General features: G+C 39.3%; 1 protein-coding gene across 3 annotated transcripts in view; it reads left to right on the top strand.

Moving 5' to 3' along the window:
* Positions 1-23,737, top strand: part of DPP10 (dipeptidyl peptidase like 10) — a 427,741-nt gene extending 404,004 nt beyond the window's left edge. For 2 of the 3 annotated variants that reach the window (XM_043525123.1, XM_037912763.2), the window contains exons 20-26: positions 10,396-10,590; positions 12,122-12,176; positions 16,497-16,596; positions 17,279-17,337; positions 17,424-17,496; positions 19,339-19,412; positions 21,554-23,737. In XM_043525123.1, coding sequence (XP_043381058.1) covers positions 10,396-10,590; positions 12,122-12,176; positions 16,497-16,596; positions 17,279-17,337; positions 17,424-17,496; positions 19,339-19,412; positions 21,554-21,691 — 694 coding nt within the window. In that variant the 3' untranslated portion in view covers positions 21,692-23,737. Of the gene's footprint in view, positions 1-10,395; positions 10,591-12,121; positions 12,177-16,496; positions 16,597-17,278; positions 17,338-17,423; positions 17,497-19,321; positions 19,413-21,553 lie in introns of all 3 variants that reach the window. The other variant, XR_006284806.1, reaches the window with a different exon arrangement.
* The last annotated feature ends 719 nt before the right edge of the window (positions 23,738-24,456 follow it).

The following is a 24,456-nucleotide window of genomic DNA, read 5'->3' as shown; positions in this document are numbered from 1 at the left end:
AAAATATATGTGTGGGGGGAGTGAGTGTAGGGAAAATATCACTTTCCCTATAACACAGCTTTTGAGTTGGTGAACTAAAACCTTTGTTATCAGGAAGATGCTGTTTTCTGTCTTGGCTAATAAAAATCCTGTTTTGTGAGCTTGTCAATATAAACATGGTTCAAGTTATTGATAGCTAGATGTGAAGGGCCAGATCTTCACCTGGTGTAATCTCAAGTAGCTCCACTGGCTTCAATAGAGCGATGCCTGTTTACATCACCAGAGATACTGTACGGTTTTTTTGTATAATTTTTTCTTCTATCACTGATATAAATAGCAACTGCCTAGAAGTCAGTTAAGACTTCTAGAACCCAACTGCTTTGGGAATAGCAGAGAGAAGATAAAATACTGGAGCACCAGTGGCTGGAGACATTATGGGCTTGATCCGCTGACCACCAAAGTCAGTGGAAAGACTATGGGAGGACGGATGCACTCACTGGCAGCCCATGTTATAGAAATAAAGTAGCTATGTTTCTTTCAGAGCCAGCCTCCTTCTGCTTACTCATTCACAGGACATGTGCGCATGGGGAGGGAAGCCATGATCACACCTCCAATCCACCCTGATATGTCAGCAGTGAACAATACCTCTATCAGCATTAGCCAGCCTCCATTTTTGCCCAGGGAGTGAGGGCTATAGTGTTAAGGCTGTTGTGTTATATGCAGGAGAGCTAAGGTAGGGATTCTTAGTACACACACTCTCCTCTCTCCATGTACCCACATTGGAGCAGACATAATTTGTCCCTGTATTTCTAATTAGCCATATTTGTTTTTCTCACATCTCAGTGGTTACTAACTAATTCATCATTGGTAAAAAGGAGTCATGTTAGGACACTCCGACTCTGGGATCCATCCTGATGTTTTCAGCACCCTAGGTTTATATTCTCCCTTGGAGCCCACAGACTGGGTTTCAAATTCTGGTTAACAAACATGGAAGTCATATGTCTAATGCCTGTATTATACCACTTGCATACAGCATTTACAGCTTTGTATCATTTACAGTCTTGGGATAGATTTTCCATCAGTACTGTGTGTAGGGAATTAACAATGTGACTCCTGTTAAAATGAATGGAGGGGTACACGCCTATGCAGCATATTGAAAATGTAATCCCTGATGAACACTAGGACAGGATACATTAAACTAGTGTCTTCTGCTTAATAAAAATCTCCAAAGATACTTATAGTTATACGTACAAGGCCTAATTTGCAAGCATGAGCCTCTAAATAAGTTGTCCAGAATTCCTGCACTTGAGCATTCAGGTCGGTTCTTATGCATTAGTAGGTAAACAGGCAGTAAGTGCTGATTTCAATGCCCAATATGTCATTTGGACATTCCATTTAAGTGCCTACATTTGAAAACTGGGCTCCTGGACTATCTTTCAGTTAGACTAGTGGATGCATCTCTTTTTTTTAATGGCTGATGTAAAATGTGACCTCTCCTTCAGGGAGGATAGGATAGACATTAGAGAGAGAGAGAGAGAGAGAGAGAGAGAGTCTACTTGCTAGTGCATATGATTGAGCACATTTATATTATAGGCAGTTGTTCTCCGGGGCCAAGGGGTAAACTCATTTGACACCAGCGTAATTGGTATCATATGCCATGGCAAAAACTTGTTTTTCTGTAAATAAGGGTACTCAGGGACTTTCATGTAACTTGCTTAAAAAGTGACTTAAAAAAGCTGAGTAAATACATATTCTTCAACATATATTTAATTCTTGTGCTACAAGTTAATGCAAATTTGAGGAAGGCAAAAGAGAAGGTGCTGCTATGACTGAGCATTATTTACATATATGTCTGGAGAGAGTTTTAAAATGTTTTCTTTTGCAGAAGTTTCAGCACCCAAGAGTGGTACTGAGGCAGGGTTTGAGTTCTAGATTTGCATGGTATCAGGTCTCCAGTGAACAGGCTGTCAGTGATACCAGAAAGTTATGCCTATAAAGTGATTATTTTGTGGTGTTTACAAATGGGAGGGAAAGGACCTTAGTGACAAATACAAATTTTTGGTTTTCCTACCTCTGGAATATTGAATTTCTGCTTCTCTTCAGTGAAACCCCTTCTTTTGCAGTGGTGAATTTTCAGAGTTAGTGTTAACAGAAGTTATTTTTAGAAATCCCTTTAGATGGTAATGAAAAATCAATACTGAAAATCTGACAGGAAAGACCTTCTCTATCTCATTTTATGTGGCTCACCTCTCCCACCACCTGAAGAGAAAGAGGTGATATTTCTCAGCCCAGCTTGCCACAAACTCTACACGGAGGTCGCCAGATTAATCTCTTTTTAGAATTAGAGTTGACCCAAATGGGACCTGAGAATGCAGAACTTCAGCTGAAGTCAATTTAGATTCTGTCTATGAGACCATTGCAGGACTGAGCCCAGGGGTTTCATACAGACTTTGGATAGCTCCAGTCTCTGAGGCAAGGTGTGGTTGGAAGCCTGTGTGCAAGCTAGATACTTTGTCCATCCAAACAACCTCAAAATTGACATCTTGCTTCTTTTCATTACCAGAAGTACCACCTCCAAAAAGCAGTACTGTACTTCCAGGAAGGACATCAGGCTGTTTCAGGTAACACTGATTGGCTGATTGTGTGATGTCATTTCCCAGACATTCTACCTTCTGAAAGTGGTACTTCTGTGACTGACTTAGGGTCACTTTGTTCCTTCTGCACACATATTAGGAGTGTCCATACAATGGTTATTTTAGTGGTAGATCACCAGAGGAACCATTAATCCTGCTGAGCAGCCACACTTATTTCCTTGTCCATGGTCTCAAAGGGGTGATCTAACTACCAAGCCATCTAGGAATTGAAAGGGGAAAAAAGGAACGTTCACTGTAGTCCTCAATAACAATGGTTAGTGTTATCTGTTTCTATCTGTTTCTTTGCAAAGCAAATGACTTCTGATCCAGTGTAAATGATTGAGATGTCAGTAGAATTATATTTTCTCTGTAGATGTAAATGGGTTTAAAGTGTTTATATCAACAGGATTGCAGTATACAAGTGAATTTAGGAGAAGGGGGAGGAAAGAAAGGATGGGGAAAGGAGCAGAGGAGAGGGAAGGCAAGAGTTGGCTGATTTATTGTATCTCTGGGACCAAGGTTTCAGCAAGTTTAGATGCACAATTAAGTGCACACAGGATGCTGATGCTTCACAGTCTTACTACTTGGGCAGGGTGTGTGTGGCATGAAAGCCCCCCTCATAAACTCTGCTTCAGCCGTTGGGCTGCAGCAGTCTCTACAAAGCAGCTCTGTAGTTTCTGCAGGGGATTATAGCTCTGCATGTCATGCATATGCCCGGTACCTGATCCAGCTATTCTTGGTATTGGTGACTTTCATTACTGGCTCAGAAAAAAAGTATGTTGGACTGAGGCTCCGAATTAGATTGTAAACTTTTGTGGGTAGGGACCGTCTTTTATGCTCTGTTTGTACTGTAGATGGCTCAGTAAAACTCCTATCCCAAAATCATAGCTCAAGTAATAAATAAACTGGAAATCATAAGATCTGGGTATTATTCCTGCTGTCACAGGCTTCCAGTCCAACTTTGGTCAAATCACTCAATTTCTCTGACCAAACTTGAGTTCCTAAAATAAGCCTTCTGAACTTAGGCACCCAGGTTTGAAACTTTTGGCCTTCATGTTTAAGGCCCCAGTCCTGCAACTGACTCTGTGCTGGCCAACCCCTGAACCTCCACCGAATTCCACTGTATTCAGTTAAGTTCCACACATCACAGAGCCCAGCCTCAAAGAGTCTGTTCCAGCATCAGGGCCTAAATTTCCTTACAGTAAGACTCACCTTCATCCTAAGGAGGTGCAAAGCTTAATTCCTTAATGGCTGTAAAGCGTATTGTGACCATTACACAGAAGTGCAAAGCACTGTTGTTCAAATTTATATTGGGTCAGAACACCAGGCTATCTAGTAGATGTATAGGCCTCACACAGTAGCGGGTTGCCTCTGGCTAGCCCTATTTCTCTTTCGTGAATTCTGATGCATAGGCCATAAAATACTAAATAGATTTAACACTGTCCACTCTTCAATTTGTTCCTCCTAAACTACTAATACATTTCACACTCAGTTGCCTTCAAATATAATACATACACTGTAGCCTATGGATTAGAGAGGTGTACAATAATTGCTTTAAAGTGTGGTTATTATCTCTTTCCTATATAATTAGGATCAAAGTTTAAATTTCATATTTTTTATTTTTTTTTTCATTATGGTTCACCTTACTCATTAAAAAAATTGGATGATCCAGTCCTTCATAATACACAGGAAATGATTAAGTGGAGTAAAGACTGAGGCATTTAATGTGGGTAATAAAATGAGAGGTGATAATCATTCTTTATTTCTTCTTGAACATAATTAACCTCATTCTTTCAAAATCTGAAGATAATGCATCTTAAATGTCAGCATTCATTATTTAATGTCATTTAAAACTGTACAAACTGTAAGTGGATATAGTGAAACTGAATCAGTAGAAAGATTCTTCTAAACTCAGAGAAAAAAAATTATCAGGCTGTATATTCCTAAGTAGACATCAAATATCTTAACTCTCCTAGAAGTGTTGCATACTTTATACATGTCTGCTTATACCTCCATAATGTAGAGGAAACTCTCCACCGAGTATTGAAATGGTGCCAGAGGTAGGCCTCACTCAAGCCAACTGAGCATGTCTATGCATCACATGGATCTGGTACCAGCATCCCAGACCATAGGGTGGAAAGTGGCAATTTTTTTTAACAGGGCAGGTACAATGGTGAAGAAGAATGCCATAACACATGTAGCAGGAATTTAGGGAGGTAAAATGTAACTATTGGTATTTCTCTAAGACCTTCAGCATGATAGCATTCTTGCATTAATGATTCTCTTGTTGTAGAGGATGTCTGTTGCAAGTGATAGAACAGTGCATTGCCACAGAATGCAGTATAAAAATGTATGAGACATTCTACCTTTTTTATTACACCCTGTTTAGAAGCAGGACATCCCAGAAGTCCTTTACAAATGTAAAGGACTTTACAAATGGCTACATTTGAAGTTATTCTGCAGGTCAGTTTTGTGGGGATCATTATAAATGAACCATCTACGTAACTCTTACGTGTTTTGCATGCTCTCCTGCCAATTAGGTTTTTCATTCTTTTCCCTTTGGAATGAAAATGATTCTCTGCTCTTTTGGTGTTGTTGCTTTGTGGAAGTCTTGTGAAAACCTAGCTCTTTTTAGTCTTCTGGGAGTTTCTCCTTTTTCTAAACATTTAGTAAGTTCCCACTGCCCACCACAGGCCATATGGGAGCTGAGAAACAAGCAAGAAGCTTTCTCCAGCTATTTCACTGACAACCACAGTCCTGTGCTATGGGGAATGCAAAGGCTGCTCCTTTTCAGGGACCAGGACTCCAGAAATGGGATGGGGAGAACGTGGGCCATGGCTCAATCTTCTCTAAACCTCCTGAATAGGGATGGCACAGCAAGGGAAGCAGTGGATGAGGGCTAGGAGCAGCACAGTATGGAACCACAACCTTTCCTCCATTTCTCGGACACAGTGCTGCATCTCCAGTACTCAGAGCTGTGGCTTAAAAGCCGCAATCTGGCCTTTAGCATTTTTGATGGCTGTTTAAAGAATATTCATGTTGCTTCTGCAATACTAGCTGTATTTCATTTTAGGCTATCACATGATTCCATTCTGATAATGTGATCTTTTCTGGTGGTGTTTTCCACCCCCCCACCCCCCCAATGATAAATGCATTGGTTTGCACGGTTGCAAATGTATTGTCTGCTTTTTAGCTATGATAGGCTCTAGTAGGGAAGATGAATGGGGATGGGGGGAGTGCTTGGCATTCTGTGACACCATTGCTTGGGATTGTTATGGGTATCTGATCTCATACTGTTGATGAAGGGTGCGGTTGGTAGCAGGGCCATGTGAGAAGTTGCTCACAAAAAAGGAATGTGTGGTGAATTTTCTTTTCATATCAGTTTTGCAAAATGTTCTTTTTTCCTTCAGTGGATTTTTGCCATTTGCAAAAGAGACTGTTTTCCCAGTGATTTAATTTTGAATTCCATAGATAGAATTTATCTGCTGAGCTCTAGTTTCCCTCACTAATTCATATTGCTATTATGATACTTTTTCATATTGTGCACTAGATTCATGAGCTTGTTTTGGGAGGGCGTTTGTACTGTATTGTGGAAGTCCTTGACCAGGCACTATGATAATATTAATAAATGATAATGATAATAATAATAGCCACTGTGATAAGAACTACATATTCCCCTCCAAGCTCTAACGAGAGCCAAAGCTTTAGCTTTAGCTCCCAGATGAAAAGATTCTTCTCCTTTCAGTAATAGACCAAACAGATGATGAGCTGCCTCTTTCTCCAGACAGTCTGAGGTGTATGTGACTGAATTGCAAGAGGCATACAAATTACCCACTAAGGTCAATGATATCGGTATATTATTGATAGCTTCTGTCTGTTTAAATGGCACCTCAATGGTGAACTTCAGCAGTGTTTCTGAATCATTCTCAGCCTTGCTATCACTGCAGACTCATAAGATGCTGCTCCGGTACAAGTACAAAAAATAAAGTTAAGAATTATTAGATAACTCCTTCACTTGAATCCCACTGCTCCTCTTTCGTTGTTGAAAATACAGTAACGCTGCTGCAAAATGACGTTCCTAGAAAACATAGAGAAAGGCATGTAATTGGATATGGCCCTTCTGTGTGTGTGTTTTGATTTTGCTGGCTGTGAAATATGTGTAATGCTTTGCCTGTTAGAGAATTCATTTGTGTCTACCTGTGCTCAGGTGAGGTAGGATGCAAGGAGGCTTGCGCTCATGGCCCTGGGTTTTTGTTCACTACTCCTTTTCATACCAGCCAGTGGGGGTCATGGAAGGGAGACACTGCATCCTGTAAAAAGGTGTAGCAGTGGAAGATACTGAGTGCTTCTACAGTGCTCCGCTTCTGCAGTATTATTGGCATGCTGCATATGAGCAAGTTAACAATGAACAGAAGCTGATTGTATGCAGAGATGGGTATAAATCAAGACCCTGGAGCCAAATGCTGCTGCACTTTGGGAAAGATTGGATTGCAATGCAAATTTTGCAGCCCAAGCCCACCTCTAATTGTGAAGTGTGCAATAATGGATCTGATTCCATACTGCAGTAATGGCTAAGTGCAGTTTCTATCTGCTGTAGTCTTTTTATATATACTTCAGCATGTGAGTAGCTACAATGGATGGAAAAGTCCATGAATTCAAGAAATGGTGTGGCAAGAGAGGTGATGTACATTGCATTCTCCATTGTATTGAAATGGATTGTGTGTCCATGTTAATGGCTCTTATGGCAGACTTCTTTTTCATACTATACCCCTTTCGGGGTTTGATACAGTCAATCCGTGTCAAAACCAGAGACATCTGATAGCAAAAGATTTGAAAAGGGACACAAAAACATAATCCATTCTGGTGCTCCAATAGTGGCATTCACCCCTGTGTAAAGGTCTGGCACACCACTTAAGCCTCACTTAAGCCCTATTTTAAGAACCCCCAGTCCTGCCCTTCCACGGAGCTGCGTCTCTTCTGGCTCCGTCTGTACAGCAGCACCCCTGCCGGAGGACAGGGTTGGGGGCGGGGCTGGGGGTGGTACAGCCCCACCAAAGGACAGGGCTGGGTGGGGTGAGGCTGGGGTAGTACAGCGGCCAGAGGAGCTGCTGGCACTCTGCTCCTTCCCCGCTGTGGTTCCCAGGACAGCCCTGAGACACAGGGCTCTCCTGGGAACCGCAGTGGGGAAAGGAGCAGAACATGGGGCCACCAGGTGGTCCCATGCTGGCAGCTCCTCCGGGGGGCTGCTGTACAGATGGAGGAGACCCTGTGGGGAAGGGCTGGGGGTGGTATAGCTGTGTTGGAGGAGCTGTGGGCATGGGGCCGCCCTGCGGCCCCATGTTCTGCTCCTTTCGCTGCTGCAGTTCTGAAGTCTCCAGCACAGCAGGAGGAGGACAGAGCTGCCCCGCCCCAGTAAGGGGAGTGGATCATGGGGACGGGACAGGGAGAATCTGGGAGCCCCAGGCTGGGGGGGGGGGTGGGGAGGAGTCACATAGAGGGTCACATGAGGAGGCCACATGCCCCCCGTGGGGGGAGGGTGCACGTACCAGTAAGAAATGGATTCCACTGGCCACATCCCATAGTGGGAGTGGCTTTAAGTGTCCATCACAAACTATCTATGTAGACATCCTTGAAATAAATTAACAACTGGGAAATACACACCAAAACTAACATGTCAAAGCAACCCATCAAAAACTGCACTGCAAGACATGTGGGATTTAAAGTTTGATGCTCAGAAAACTCAGCCATTTTCTATCAAAAAACAAGCTTCAGGGGGAAAAAAGAGCAGTTTTAGAATCTCACAATATTTTTTTTTAACTTAAAGCCCCAGCTTTTGAAAGACATGATTATATGAGAATCTCAGGCCTTTTGGTGGCAGAGAAAAGCTTTTAAATGTGACCGATGTGCATCTAAAAACTCAAAAACCAAGAATCCATTTTTTTAATCTCATGGATTTTAAGTCATGATTTTTTGGGGGCCTGACTCATGATTTTTGAAAGTTCGGGTGGGCAATTCTGAAATAGTCAAAAGTAATGAAGAACTGCATGTAGAGTCATAATTAGCTAGACCAGTGCTTTTATGGAAAATTATCTGACTATGAACATTTAGGGTAATATTTTCCTTAAAAGCTCATCGTTGCTCTAAATCTGATTCTATTGAAGTCAATAGAAAAACTTCCATGGGAGCAGTTAGACCAACACTGAACGCGTTTGGAAAGCCCATTCGAAATGTTAAATATAAATTGGAAGAGCTTCTGAGTGCCTGTTGCTTTTGTACTTCAATTAACGAAGAAACTGAAATCCTGCCAAGACAGTGGTATTTTCCCACCCAGCTCATATGACATTAAGCGGGGTTTCATGTTTATTGTTTCAGAGTTAGCAGTATTGTATGTTAACTCCTTTTAAAAAAACATGCTGTCGTTTTGTCTTCTAAATTAAATTGTTTACTCAAGACGCACAAGAATGAAAACCCAAAGGAAATTTATTGATATGCCATTTAAAAATAATTTATCACAAACTTAGTTCCTGAAATTATAGTTACATAAATATGGTAGGTCCTATGTAAATTTGAAAACAGATTTACGTATCATATACATGCTAATTAACAAGTTGTCTGAAAGCGTACCTTGCAGCTGAACTGTCATTACCCACAGCAAAAATAAAACTGAATAATCAGCCAGCAGAGCCTATGACACAACAGTGATTGAAAGGGCTGTGTTGGTTTTTTTTTTTCCTATTTCTACAACTCTTCCAAGCTTAGATTTCTTCAGCAAAATAATAATTTCTGCCTCCATCCTTCTTACACCCTAGAATATTCCCATAGACACTCTCCAATCTAATTTCCATACAGTCTGCACAGACACTTTTACATTTTAATTTGCATTCAACTGGCAGATGCAGTCTGCATAGAGGCATTTTGCATTTTTTTTACAACTTCATGGTAGCCTGCTTTCTTATTCTGTGTTTATCTTTGGGAAAAAAAATTGACAAGGCTCCTTTTTAAAACTGACATTTTGTTTTCATTGGAATGAAAAAAGTAAACTTACCTTCAATGAAAAATGCTTATTGTCCCCATAGAAACCTCTTTTCTCCTATTCCTTTCTCTCTTTTCTGCTGTAAAATCTTTATTTTATGACTAAACAATAACAACAGCAACAGAAACAACTTACCATTCATGCCTGCATCCTTTTGTTGCTAGAAACATTGACAGTGAAAAATAATTTCCCCCAAAATGTACTTAATTCTCCTCTGCAGTCTACTTCACAAAAATCCATTCCAGGATGTGATAATGCAGGTATTTTTGTTTTCTAGGAAAACATCATTCTAAGGAGTATTTTATTTCTTGTTCAGTTATCAGGCTGCAATAATGATTTTTCCCTTTTGTCACCCTATAGCATCTTAACAAATTCTAAAATGGAATTTCCAGAATTCAAATAACCAGAAGGCATAATGTTAATTTCAGGATCATAATTTCTATGTAAAGCACGTGGTTCATTTTCCTACCTCGTTTCTGCAAAAATTATCCAAGTATCCCACCTATTGCATGGCATTATCGTCATAGTGGGTTTGCTTTGTGCAGTTCAACAAATTATTTTGCTTACTGCTGCCATGAGGGATAACAACACCGGTTAATGTGATGGTATAGATTAAGCTGACAGTAATTCAACTGGGTTGAACAAACTGACTGAACTCTGCTGTCTAGGTTAAATAAAATATTGAAGTACTGCAAAGTGTATCACATTGTCAATAGTCTGTGTTTGTGTCTGGTGTGTTGGTATTTACAGTGATGAAGATCCAGGCAGCCAGTTGGTTACAGATAAGTTTCACGTTGACTGGGATTCGGTGCTTGTCAACTCTGATAATGTCATCGTAGCTCGATTTGATGGCAGAGGGAGTGGATTTCAAGGCCTTAAAATTCTACAGGAAGTCCATCGTTGCTTAGGTTCAGTGGAAGTGAAGGACCAAATAGCAGCTGTAGAGTACGTATGTGCAAACTTTTCTTCTATTTTAATCCATTTTTACTTTGATGAATAGACACATTTAACTGAAAATTTCCAGCTATTACTGGTCTCCGTTTGCAGAATGAAATATGGTAAATGCTTATCTTTAGTGCAGTAGCACGTTTCGAAACATTAGGCTTTTCATTGCAAAGTGTGATTCAATGAATAAAAAATCAAAGGGAAAAATGTTTTGGATTGATGTTCCTCTTTGATAAAGTTGTCCTTCCGGGCCTAATCTAAATATGAAATCTAATCTAGTTTACATATTTTTCTAGCTTCCTTAGAAAAATGACTCATGGCATGATATACAGTGCTTCATTACAAGTGAAATATAATGTCTTAGACATATAGGATCAGATTCTGTTCTCACTTAAATCACTGTAGATCTGGAGTGACTACACTAAATCACCAGAATTACAATAATGTAAACGCAAGCAGAATTTGGCCAAAGGGTTTATTATCCTCTCACTTGATCATCAGTCTTAGCCTGGGTAACTCCATTGCCTGCAACAGAGTTACTGCAGATTTATACCAATTTAAGTAAGAAGAGAATCAGGCCCCTACTATATATTTACATGTAAAAATATGATAACACTTTTTATTAAGGGACCACTCCTCTCGTTGATTGCATGGTATTTTAGAAATGGGTGGATTATTACCTACATTCATGTACGAGGTATGTTCATGTATTGGTTGAACAATTTTAGAATGACATGGTTCACATTTCTGAAAGTCATCTGTAATCCCTGAAGACAATGAAAACATTAACTGCCTACAGGTCAAATGGCTTTGCCTCTCTGAAATAGGAGTGGAGTTGCAAAGATGTTGAGTGGAAGGACTCTGTCCTGGATATGCAGACAGAAAGCTTTACAAAGTGCCTCACAGGCTCTTGAAAGTAGCAGCATGCTTCTTCCCGCCTCCCTAACCCCCTTCCCTTGCTACCACACACTGGCAGATCTGCAGAGAGGGGAAGGGACCATAGTCACATTCCCAACTGGATGAATGAGGCCTCCTTTGGGACATGGAGCTCTAATAAGCAGTCTAATTGGCTCCATATCTTAATTCTAAGAGTTCTTCTAAATCAGAGTTCTGCATTCTTGAGTTCAGAGTCATTACTCTGTCTTTTATCTGGTTTCTGTGGGTGCACCACTGGGCAGGAGGGTATGCCGGGTGGCTCTGAGAGTTCTTTCTCTCTTGATGCTATTAAGAAGCAGACAGAAGTTTTCCTGAAATTTGTAGTCTCTCTTCTCTATACTGTATTATCCTTCTGAAAGCATAGTTGATGAATTACCTCTGTGGGAGGATTCATAATTTTGATCATTGCCAAAACACAAGTACTGTAGCGTAGGGATCTGAAAGCAAACTGCAAGACTTCACTAAAATAAAATAGTTCTTATTTGAACTCTTAAAAATCTGTTTCTCACTTAGTTTATCACAATTCTTTCTTCTAGAAATAACCCACTCCACAAATATGACTCTCCAGAATGTAACATTTCTCTTTTTCTTACAGGTCATTACTGAAACAACCATTCATCGATCCTAACCGACTGAGCATATTTGGAAAGGTAACTTACAAAAATAGCAGGAGGACACTGTCAATTTTAAAATCATTTGTTGCAAACAGATTTATTTACGTATTTTGCAAATAACCATTTTTGTTACTAACAATGAAAATCACATTTACTTGTCTTTTTTTTTTCTCATATTGAACAATTAGCAGCTAACAAGTCAGTTTCACTTTTCTTTATAGTAACTTTCACTTTCAGTTCCTACTGTTGCAAAATATGCTGCTCAGATACTGCAGGGGAAAATGTTAATTGTTGAGGGGAAAAAACTCTTTTTCCATTGGAAGTTTTTAAAATAAATCTGTGGAAACGTTTCTTTTGGTCTTAGTTTCTGTAAAAGCTCATTTCTTGTACAATTTAAATTCTAGTCCATATTTAAGTTGACAGTGTCCCTTTAATACACAATTTATATGCAGACATTTTTAGCTTTTTGAGTTATTTGAGATAAGATCCTAGAGTGTTGACTAGTGTCCTTTTTTGTGCCATCTCTTAGAAGTCTCCCTTTTGCTGTTTTGTCAGCTGTTTAGCAATGTTATATGCTGTTGCCTCTGGCATCATACAGACCCAGGTAAAGGTTTAACCTTTAGCAAAAAGTTAAAGAGAATCTTAATGATCTCACTTGAAACGAGCTTTTAGACGTTTAACACGAGACAAGCTGTATCTTTTGGAAACTGACATTTGTTCCTTTGTGATATTTAGTTTTAAAATGTTACCTTGAAAATGTCAATATTTTGTGTCTTTAATACTTTAAAATTTCACAGTGAAAACAAACAAACAATCAAACCACAGCTTCTAACATATACAGGCACCATGGTCATCAGTTATTGAAGCAGTATGCATTCACTATGAAACCCCTAAATTCTAATTCCCATTCTGCTACTGTCTTGCTGTGTGGCTGTAGGCAAGCCATTTAACCTCTGAGTCTCACTTTGGCTGTCTGTCAGATGGGGATGATAATACTTACTTCCTCGGAGCTAGCATTGTGGGAATTAGTTAATGGCTGTGCAGCCTAGTGAAAATAAAGTGCTGACTATTATTATTGTTCCACATGCAGCAAGACCTTCCTCTCCAAACACATGACCTCCTACTGTACCACTTGAGATGAAAGAAACTATTTCTGTCAAAAGTTCAATAGCATCTGAGTTTATACTTTGTTTGGAGGCTAGCCACAAAAGAAGAAAACATTTTCAACTAAAGCAGGTTGGGGATTTTCCAACAAGATGTTTAGTAAAAATATGCAGATTCATCAACCTGAAATGTTTCACAGCACATTTTGTAGGCAGGACCAGCCTCATGATTCTGTGAGAGTCCAGGCAGTCAGCCTCTCCATTTTGTTTCAGGAAAAACATGAACTGAAATGGTTTGATTTTTTTTTCCTAAATGATTTTTTTTATTTCCTTTCAGAGGAAATTGTCTAGCTTTTGTTCTGTAATGGAAAAAAAAAAACAATGTTGTCGACATTTCACAATTTCCAACAGAAGGGACATTCTGAGTGTTGACCAGCTCTATTTCCAACTAATGAAATGTGAGCATGACTGACTTCATCCACTAGGGGTGCACATCTCTCTTTGAGGAGTACTTGTGGCACCTTAGAGAGTAACAAGTTTATTTGGGCATAAGCTTGCGTGGGCTAAAACCCACTTCATTAGATGCATGCAGTGGAAAATACAGTAGAAGATACATATACACAGAGAACATGAAAAAATGGACGTTGCCATACCAACTGTAACGAGACTAATCAATTAAGGTGGCTATTACCAGCAGGAGAAAAAAAAAGTTTGCCTTCAACCATATGAAACATTGTTGACTAAGAAAATTTCTTTTTCTTTTATATGCAATACATTTTTGATGATCTGACTAAGGAAGTGAACAGAAGATGTCCTTTGCTGAAAGAGTAAGAGGACTGTGTGGATTACCTATGCTGATCTCAACCCAGCTGGACGCACACATATTGCTCTCCTGGAGCTCTCCATCATCCTTGAATGTTATAACATGCTTTTGAGCTACTCAGAACAAAGTCTTGACAAATTCCACAATATAAACTACTAGCAGTAATAACAAAAACAGTTGAAATATCAAGAGGGCAAAGTGTAAGAAACAAACACCTCTGTCTATCAGGCAGCCCACCAAAACTATCTTGCTCACTTGCAGGAAAGTTACACACCCTACCGATGAAGTACATCAGAAGAGTCTCTCTTAATTGTTACATATCAAATTGTGATGATATATAGTTTACAACTTTCCATCATGGAAATTGAAAATAAGCTTGAAAGTATGACTGTGTAGCTAACCAACTTGTGGAAAATTTGGTAGTAGAGGTGAAGCCACAGAAATTTAACTAAGAACAGGAAGTCCAGATTCTTAAATCATAAAATACCAACTAAATATTGTATAACCATTGAAGGAAACTATACATGTTATATGTATGCCCGGGGAATCCTGGCTGGAAGCAAAGGCACAACCCCAAAGAAAAATATTCCCAACAGAACTAAACTGGGTTGTTAATGGAGACAAGGTATAAATTTTGAATAAGTTGGCAATATCTAGAATTAAACTTGTGCTGTGAAACTACTGCAAAAAGTACAAGCAGAATATTAAACAAATGGCCAAGAAAAAGAGAACCTGGAGGCAGAAAGAAGTTATTGTTCCCTTCAGCTCTTTGAATTATACAAGTTACTGGCACCCACATCAACATTCTCTCTTAGCCAAAATCTTTTTCTATGTGTGGGCAATTTTGTGTTGTCTTTCGCAATTTAGGCTAGGATTTCTATGAGAAATGGGCACCTAATTCTCTTAGGCTTTTTCAAAAATCCCAGTCTTATTCTCTATTTTCTTCTCTGTACCCAGTTAGCATTGACAAAGTTCTGAGCCCAAGAACACACTTTTTGATTTATCTCTTTTTCCTTAACTAAGATTTAGCAAAGTTTTTAAAATGCTCCGAGAATTCCAGAAAGATGAACTTTTTTTATTAACCATTTTAGAACTGAAGAAAAGGATATAGAAAATCATCTCAATAAGAGGTAAATGAACCCTTTCTCCATTACTTTTTCGTTGTTCAGTACCCTTCTGCTGGATTAATTTTTACAGAGAATTATCATGCAAAAAAAAATCCACCTTCAGAAGGGCAATTTTCTAGCAATAATCAAGAGAGAAAAGATAACAGCCCTTCTAAGAGAAACACAATGAATATAGTAAAAGCATTAAACCTGGACTGCAGGACATTGAACTCCATCTTTTAAGACTCTGGAGTTAATCTACAAGCATTTCATATAGATTGTCATATTCATCGGAAACAAAACCCTGGTGGATAGTCTCAAATAAGAGGACTCCTGTTCACACTTCTCTTCTGCATACCACCTTTTCCCACCAATAGAGGATGGATTTCAGACACTCTGCACGAAGTGCCTCTCAGGGTGGTGAGATGTGAAGAGGTGTCTTAAACCTCATCTTGGCACTCCTCTGATCTTGCAGCTGCTCTGTGCAGGCCATTCCCCCTGTACTGCAGTGCAGCAGCCTGAGGGCTGCTCGAACACATGCTACTCTAGCCACAGAAATGCAGAGCATTGAACTTACTGGCCACCTTTCTTCTAGCCACATCTCCTTTTGGCAAGGTCGGCGGAATGCTTATGGCAGGATATATCAGCTGAGAGTCTCCCACGCACACGCTGTGATCTCTGCTCCATTTAAGGCAGCACTTGAGCTAGTTTCTGTGGGGCAAAGTGCACCAGAGAATCTGACCCTCTCTAAGGGGCATGCGACAATGTGTCAAGCAGAAATCCCCATGGAAGGCAATGGGAATCCATCTGTGAAGACTGAAGTTTAGAGAGAGGACAGGTGACAGCTCTCCCTTCTTCCTTAGCCTCAATCTATAGCCTCAGTGTTTACCCAGAAATAAGCAAAAAATCTTCACAAAATACATTAATGTAAACAAAAATTCTCCTATCTAAGCACTGTCTCTGACACACTTACCTTCAGTTTTTCTATTTGTATCACTCGCCAGTTCTTCTGCAGGCTGAGGGCTAGTCTGCACAATGAGACTATGGTATCTTAAATTAAAATATACCTCTTCTTATTCTTATTAAAAAATCGTAAATTATAACATATATTTTTAAAGCCTCAAGCTTCATAGCAAGACAGAACTGCCACACCTTTTTTCACTCTTCATTCGTAGGTTTTTAATTCATGCTAAAGCAATAGTTGCAGGTGTAAATACTGTGGAATGACATGACAAAGGTAGCATGATACTCTTTAACTTCATCTGTATAAAGGAACAATGAACAAGAACAAACAAACAGCAAATCATGTTATCTGGTTTAATAGGGATATGGCGGATACATTGCATCAATGATCCTGAAATCCAATGAAAGACTTTTTAAATGTGGAGCTGTTATTGCACCAATCACAGACATGAAGTTGTATGGTGAGTGTTTCCCATCCTGCCATTTTATTAAATGATTTCCGTAAAATATCTATACAGCAGATCTGTAACTCAGGTTAACTAAGTTCAGGTAGTGTAGTGGAACTGTATTAAAACTAGGCAAATTGGACATATGGTTCCAATTTTAAAATGAGGATAATTAATGACTGGAGCAATTAAGCACAGGATGTGGTAGATTCTCCATCACTTAGAGGTCTTTAAGATTTTTCAAAAGAAAGTAAGGGATTAGGTGTCGAATTCTCCATAAATCAGTGGAAGTTGGGTACCTAAATCTCTTAGGTCCCTTTAAAAATCCCAACCTAATGAATATTGGATGTCTTTCTAACAGATATGAGGTGAAATCTTGGCCCCATTTAAGTCAGTGGCAAAGCTCTAATTGACTTCAACCGGGCCAGGCTTTCACCATGCTTTAGTTCAATCACAATATATTGGGCTCAGTGCAGGAACTGTTGGGTAAAGTTCTGTGGCCTGCGTTATGCAGTGATCAGACTAGATGATTATAGTGCTCCCTCTTGGCCTTAAAGTCTATTAATCTCTTTTCAAGATGAAGATACTTGCCATCTTTATGGCTTAACAAGCTTCTGCTGGCTTTTAACCAGAAATAAAGATTTTTAAAAATGGAATTTATCTTGATTAACTCTGAATTTCCTGTTTTCCTTTGTAGCTTCAGCTTTTTCAGAAAGATACCTTGGCATTCCATCTAAAGAGGAAAATACATATCAGGTAAGTTATTTTAACAAGTAGTTAAAAGTAATGGTTTGGCTTTTAAAATATACTGCAATTACATTATGTGTGTTCATTTTTAATAGGCATCCAGTGTACTGCACAATATTCATGGTTTAAAAGAAGAGAATTTGCTAATAGTTCATGGGACAGCCGATAGTAAGTATTTATAAATGCAATTACATTTGCAGTTACAGCTTGTAATACACAGCTGCTCAAAGAAAGATTATGTACGTAGCAAGAATACACATTTTTATACCGTTCATCTTTGTCTCCCTTCTAGTAGAATTGTCCATCCAAAGAGACCTGATTGTCAGTTTCAGTTGCCAATTGTAAATCTAAATGGGTGACATTTTCCTTTGCTACCTATTTGTAACTCTTAGCTGCTGTATGTTCTAATTTGTTTAAATCTGGTGAAGCAGGATGTTGCTAGTGAAAGGCACTGTATCAATTATTAATAAGGTGACATACATTTTTAAGTCTTTTAAATTAATCCTGGTTTTGTGATTGAAAGCATAATAAATGTCAGCGTAATCAGTGATAAACAGTACCTTTCAGTAAATTAACGCTTTGGCTAATTAATTAAACTGTAACAATGGGGAATCCTTAAGCTATTTAGGGCTAGATTGTAATTTGCTCTTGAGCATAGTCAATGGAGTTAACACCAGTATAACATGTGTATGAGTGAAACCAGAACCAGGCGCAGCACCTGCAATGGAAATCCAGGGGTGTCAGGCAGCAAAGCATTTGGCCTGTGCTAGTTGACAAGCAGTTTTCTTTTAGTATATTTTGCTGTTCATGGTAAAGGGGTAAATAGTGACTTGGATTCCAAGCCCATCTAGGGTACTAAATTGCATTTTATGCCTTGCACAGCCTACCTAGATCACATACATGTTTGCTCTGCTCCTCTCAGAACAGGTAGGTGGGGAGGAATGGAAATGGACAGAGTCAATGTGCTGGTCGACCTGGCAGAACTGGCATGGGAGACTTGGAATTTGCTGGTGGTATAGGCCAGCAGCAAAGTACTATCACTCTGTCTTCCAGACCAAAGGGGAATTAGGGAGGGAATTATGTCTGTAAGAGGTGTCTGAGCAGCACAGTGCTTTCCAGGGACTCCTCCTGGGTTTGAGTAGTTTGTGCACCCTCTTCTTCAGGACTGTACCTAGTAATACAGTCTAGCTAGTCCATCAGTACTTACTGAACCCTAGTTTCATGTTTGCTCTGAATAAAGCAAACACAAGCATGGACACAGAGCTGCATGTTTGTACCACCATGAAGTTTAGATTATTAAAATAACATTACAAAAGGCTTATTTCCTAAATGAACGCAGTCTCTTACAATCCTGTGCAAACAATAGAAAATCTGACATGCTGTCATTTAATACACTGACAAACATTAATTGCATTTGAATACACCAGTGCTACTCACCTTCAAACTATTTCGGTCCTTGCTAAGCAATGGATGAAAAATAAGAATTCCTACGTAGTACCCAGAAAGTATACTGTATTACAGTGCTGTCCATCACTGCAGCACTATTGTTATTTGCTACGGTATGTATCTCAGGTGCAGTCAGAAAGGGTATGTCTACATTGCAATCATTGGTATGACTGCAGCATGTGTAGACATACTTGAGCTAGTTTTGATCTAACTAGCTCAAATAACAATAGCAGTGAATCCATGACAATACAGGCAATAGTATGGGCTGTACAAGCCTACCCGGGACAGGACCCTGAGTGCGTACTCAATCAGCCAGCCCATGCTGCTGCTATTTTAATTCTAGCTGGGTAGATCAAATCTAGCTTGGGAGTGTCTAAATGTGCTGCAGTTACGCTTCTGATTGCAGTGTAGATAGACCTTAATCAACTGCAAATCTGGTAGCAGTTTGCCACATAACTTCAACCAAAAAGTTTCTTTATCTAAAAGGAAAATAAATAAATACAGTTAATAAATAAGTACGATAATAATGTTGTTCACTAATATGTAGATGTTATTGTCTTGTAGCTAAAGTCCATTTCCAACACTCAGCAGAACTAATTAAACATCTAATAAAAGCTGGAGTTAATTACACTATGCAGGTATGTAATGCTCAGGTGTCTCTCACAGGTGCATTGTTCAGTGTTCAATCTCATTTTGCTTTTTCTCACCTATACTTATCTATGTAGGGGCTCTTTGGATAACTTGTGTGCCCCCCAGCATACAGTAGAATCATCAGTGAGTGCAGTTAGAATTCTGTCTAACCCCTTGTCCTGATAGTTAGTAAAGAAGTCAAGGAGAGATCCCTGTCACACTTCCACAGGGCTCTTTCTCCCAAGTCAATACATGACCACTTATCTGTGGTCTCTGCCCTTTGGCTGGATTACAGTTCATAACAGAGTGGCTCCAAACCACTTTGTCTCATATGAAATGCTTTAGTAAAATCCAAATCTATTCCACCCAATGCAGGGGGTTCCAAACTGTGGTTTGTGGTCACTGATGATCCTTGAGGCACTGGCTGGTCACATTTGTTTTCCTCCTTATGTTCAGCTGCTAAAAATTGCATTAAAAGCAGCTAAAAATACTGTAACGGGCTTCCTCTCCCCCACTGTGTGGGTTGCAGGTGGGTGTAGTTGAAGAGAGCAGCTCGGGGAATGGAAAGTGGAGCAAAGTTTATTTTGTGGGATGGAAATGCTGGTCACCAGCTGTTGGCAAGTGCTGCGGCTGCTGTTCAATAGCTCTGGCTGCATTAAACTGTGTTGGCTTTTCGATGTGTTCTGGGCTCATTCATTTGAACGCCCCTGCTGCTAGGATACATCACAAACCCTGATGTTACTTGTCCATCTAAGAAACTGCTGTAGTTGCCAGGGGGATGTATAGAATCCCAAACGGGGAGGAAGAGGAGCGGCGGGCCTCCCAATTGCAAATGACAAAGGGAAAGTGGTGCCAGGGCTCCCAAATGGGAAGGGACCTGGTCTGTGGGAATGCAAATAGGCCAGGAGACAGTCTCCATGACCGTCACTGACGGGGGGGGTGGTGTGCGAGACTACAAATGGAAGGGATGGGAGGTATCCAGAAAACACTGTCTGTTAAGATGTGGTTCATATAATGGAAGTGTTTCAGAACTTCTGATCTAGAGCATTCACTTTCTTCGCCAAGGATCTGATCCCCTCCTCCATGGCTGCAGAGGGCCCTATTCAAAGGCACCAGTCAGCTCTGCTGCCCTAAGAATAAAGGTGTCCATGTGCAGACACCTCTGCAGAAACAGCGGGGGAAAGGGAGTTGGCAGGATATTTTGGGGACATAGATTGTGCTCTATTTTCATACAGGACCTAGTACATTGTAGCTTCTAATGGAAACAAGTAATACATGATTATATTTCTCCCTTCCACCCACAGATAAAGACCCTGGATATAGTACTCCAAGCATTGGGATGGAGCAGTGGCCACTGTGCTCTGAGGAAGTCGGGGGTGGGGTGGGGCAGGAATTCCTGTCCTACGGGTCACTCTGCATCTCTGTAGCAACTCTCCTGTGGTTACTCAAGCTGAGCTCTGTGGCCTGGATTTCCCTCTCAAATCCTGAAGTCTCTTCTTTGTCCTTGTGGCAAAGAGTCCTATAGCATCTTATAGACTAACAGACGTATTGGAGCATAAGCTTTCGTGGGTGAATACCCACTTCTTTGGATCACATGCATCTGACGAAGTGGGTATTCACCCACGAAAGCTTATGCTATAGCCTATAAGGTGCCACAGGACTCTTAGTCTGGATCTTTAGAAGCGGCAAACCCGGCTACCCCTCTGATTCTTCTCTATCCTTGCACAGGAAAAGCGCCCATTATCTGGGGGCTGAGGAGACTACAGTGGTTATTTATGTTCACCATGAGGGAAGGTGTGAGGCTTTGGATGAGGTAGAGAAATAGTAACACCTATGAAAAGGTCTTCCGTTGAATACTTCCTTTGGCTGCACTGAAAATCCCAACCAGAAATGCTTTTCTGAACACAATATCTGAGCATAGGCTTTTATGGCTAAAGATCACGATGCAGTCATTTAGTGCTGGTTTTGAATCCCAATCAAATGAATTTTGCTTTGAAGTTTATCACTTTCATTGATACCATAAAACTATTTAACATAGTCATTCTGTTGTCAACTGAAAAGCTTTGAAAGTCAGACTGAAAAAATTAGAGCCCTAAATATCTGAACTGATTTTTTTAAGACTGTTTACTTTCTCCTTTTCCTCTGCTAGATCTACCCAGATGAAGGTCATAACATTGCATCTGAGAAAAGCAAATATCACCTTTACAGCACAATCCTTGGGTTTTTTAGTGCTTGTTTAAAGGAGGAAGCCCCAATTTTACCACAGGAACCTGAAGAGGATGAATAAGGAAGCCTGTTTGTACAGTACTGAAGGGAGACTTACTTTGAGGCTCAATAAAACCTTAAATAAAAGTGACTGTAAGATTGCAGATTCTGCAGAAGCTCAAGGGCAGCTAAAGGATATAACAGTGGAACAGCACATTTAGAGACACTGAGCTAATAAACTGGAATTTGAATACAAATCCAAACATATTACTGAGGGACAAAACCTATATCTTTGTGGATGGACAACGGTTGGTTACAGTTTCCTGGACAAACTTAGTTTTGCATAAGTGTAGAGTGGGTGCATGTTTATTATGTTAAGCCTCACTGTTTGTTCTGTAAGTAGTTGCCCTGTTTTTAATTTAAATGCACATCTTTATCCATTTTTGCATTATGCTCTACCAATCATAAATATTAAGGCCACTTATATTTTAAAAGGTGAGTTGCAATCTAATACTTTACTGTAACATTACAATAAGTGCAATTCCTTTCCTGCCTATTAAGCATAAGAAAGCATTAAGTTAATAAAGGATGTGATATTTTCTATAGTTTCTGTTTAAAGGGAAAATATTGTCCAGTGGGTCATATAACATAAGTATAGAAACTTATTTTATTTTTGTTTGTTTTAATTTCAGACATTTATTACTGTTATTGTACCTATTAGTAACCAGTAAGGGCATTTTTGGGAGTGCACTCTTGGTCTTTATGTATATACACATGACTTCCTACGCAGAAAATCTTTGTATGCTTGAATAATTTTTCAAGCCATAATTAACAGCTGTGTTTTAACAATGTCTGCAGTTGAAATACTTCCCCAATCCCAAATGTATCATTTCCATAAGAAATGTTTGGGTTGTGTTTTGGTATTGTTTATAGTAGTTAATAGTCTGCTGGTTACACTCTAATTTTAGAATATGCTACTTTGTCAGATGTAAATTAGATACATAAATATTAAATTATAGTTTCAGATAAAGAAATTTTATTAACAACGTAATGCCATTGAGTTATATTTTACCCTAAAAAAGAAATCTTTGCTCAGATTCCATTCTAATTTCTGTGGCAGTAGCAGGTAACTGGAACAGCCTGTCAGTTTTTATTTGGTATTCCACAGCTGCTCATTAAGAAGGATTTACATTCAACAGTGTTACGAAGAAATGAAGTATTTTTCATCCATGGCCAAGGAAGCTCCTGACAAATGAAATTTTGTGATTTTATTCAGATGGAGATACCAAAATGCATCCATTTATTTGTCAAGGTTAATTACAGCACTAGAAATTGACACTAGGAAATAAACAAAGCAGTCAACATAGGTCATCAGAATATTAACATCAGCGATTGAAATCAAACATTATGTTCATTTAATATTAGATATGTTCCAGAAGGTATCTGAAGGCTCTTGACAAATGCTGTGCAACGCACATAAATACATATGTAATTTTTTTTCTCTGGATATTATTTATTAATGCTTTTCAATGTGATTAGGATTTCATTTCTTGCGAGATTAAAATTAACATAATCAACATAATTTTTGGAAAGTAATTTATACTATTTGAAATGCAAAGTTTTTTGCATATTTTATGAAGAATTAAAATTGTTTTTAAGGTATATTGAAATTCATCTGAAGCTTTTTAATCAATATTTTCTTCTGGAATATTTTCTTCTTTGACTGCTAGAGTTTTTTCTGATGCAAATAGTTAAGTTGTCTGAAAGATGGTTTTATGGAGCACTTAAAAGTATTTGTCTGTTAATGTTTAGTATTTACTTTGTTTTATCTATTTTCAATTAGTTTAATACACTTTTAATGTGCATTGACATCTTGTCTGGGTCCCAGTGTGACCGCAAAGTCTGAGTATGTCTGCAGTGGAGGATATGGGAACACTCTATGTACTAGGAAAGACGTCAAGACAAATTTGAGAAAATCCGTTTGTTCAGCAGCAACAAGCAAGAAATCAAACACAGACCTACCAACTCTGCTTATACTACAGGACCAGCACTTCAACTTATTAAACAGTTGGAATTTGTTCTTGTAAATTTACCCAGATTATGTCCTTCATCATTTTCCTCTGATACGCTGCCATGAACTGAATTTTCCTACTCGAACACAATGGGTGAAATCCTGGCCCCACTGAAGTCAGTGGGAATTTTACCATTGATTTCAATGGGGCCAGGCTTCCACATAATAAATGGACACATAAGGCCTGCATCTGGATGTACAAACAAGTGCACTCAGTGTATGCACTCGTGACTGGGGGCCCCACTATGTCTTCACATGACATCAGGCTGCAATGCGATCTGCATATGGCCATGCACTCTGAACACGTGCCTGCTTTTTATCTAGGAGACAGCAGGCGTGCATTCTGATTTTCATTTTTAATACATTCAATATTTTTTCTTATTAAGCCACAAATACATACATTTCCATTGACTTTTCTTTACAACAGTCTAACATTCAGATATAGGGAGAGCATCAGACCTTGGGAGAAGGTTTTAGACATGAAATTATTATCCACCAGTTCAATTTTGATTTTGCATTACAGATCCAGTCTCTGAATCTGTATCTGAATCTGAATGCCCCAAATCGAAAAAAAACAAACTGGTTTTTGTCGGCAGCTATCTGTGATCACACTAATGGGATTCAGATTTAGTTTTTAATCTTATGAACATCTTCAGAATTATTCTGCGGTGTACAATGTTTGGTTCCTTTCACTTGCTCTATTAGCCCAGCCAGGTATTGTTATGTAAATAGAAGCCTGTAGGGAATTAATGCATTATTAGTAGTTATTTGTATTT

Source organism: Chelonia mydas, chromosome 11, assembly GCF_015237465.2.
Source record: "Chelonia mydas isolate rCheMyd1 chromosome 11, rCheMyd1.pri.v2, whole genome shotgun sequence".
NCBI lineage: Eukaryota > Metazoa > Chordata > Testudines > Cheloniidae > Chelonia > Chelonia mydas.
Note: the sequence above shows the minus strand (reverse complement) of the source record. Positions and strands in the feature narration are given on the sequence as shown.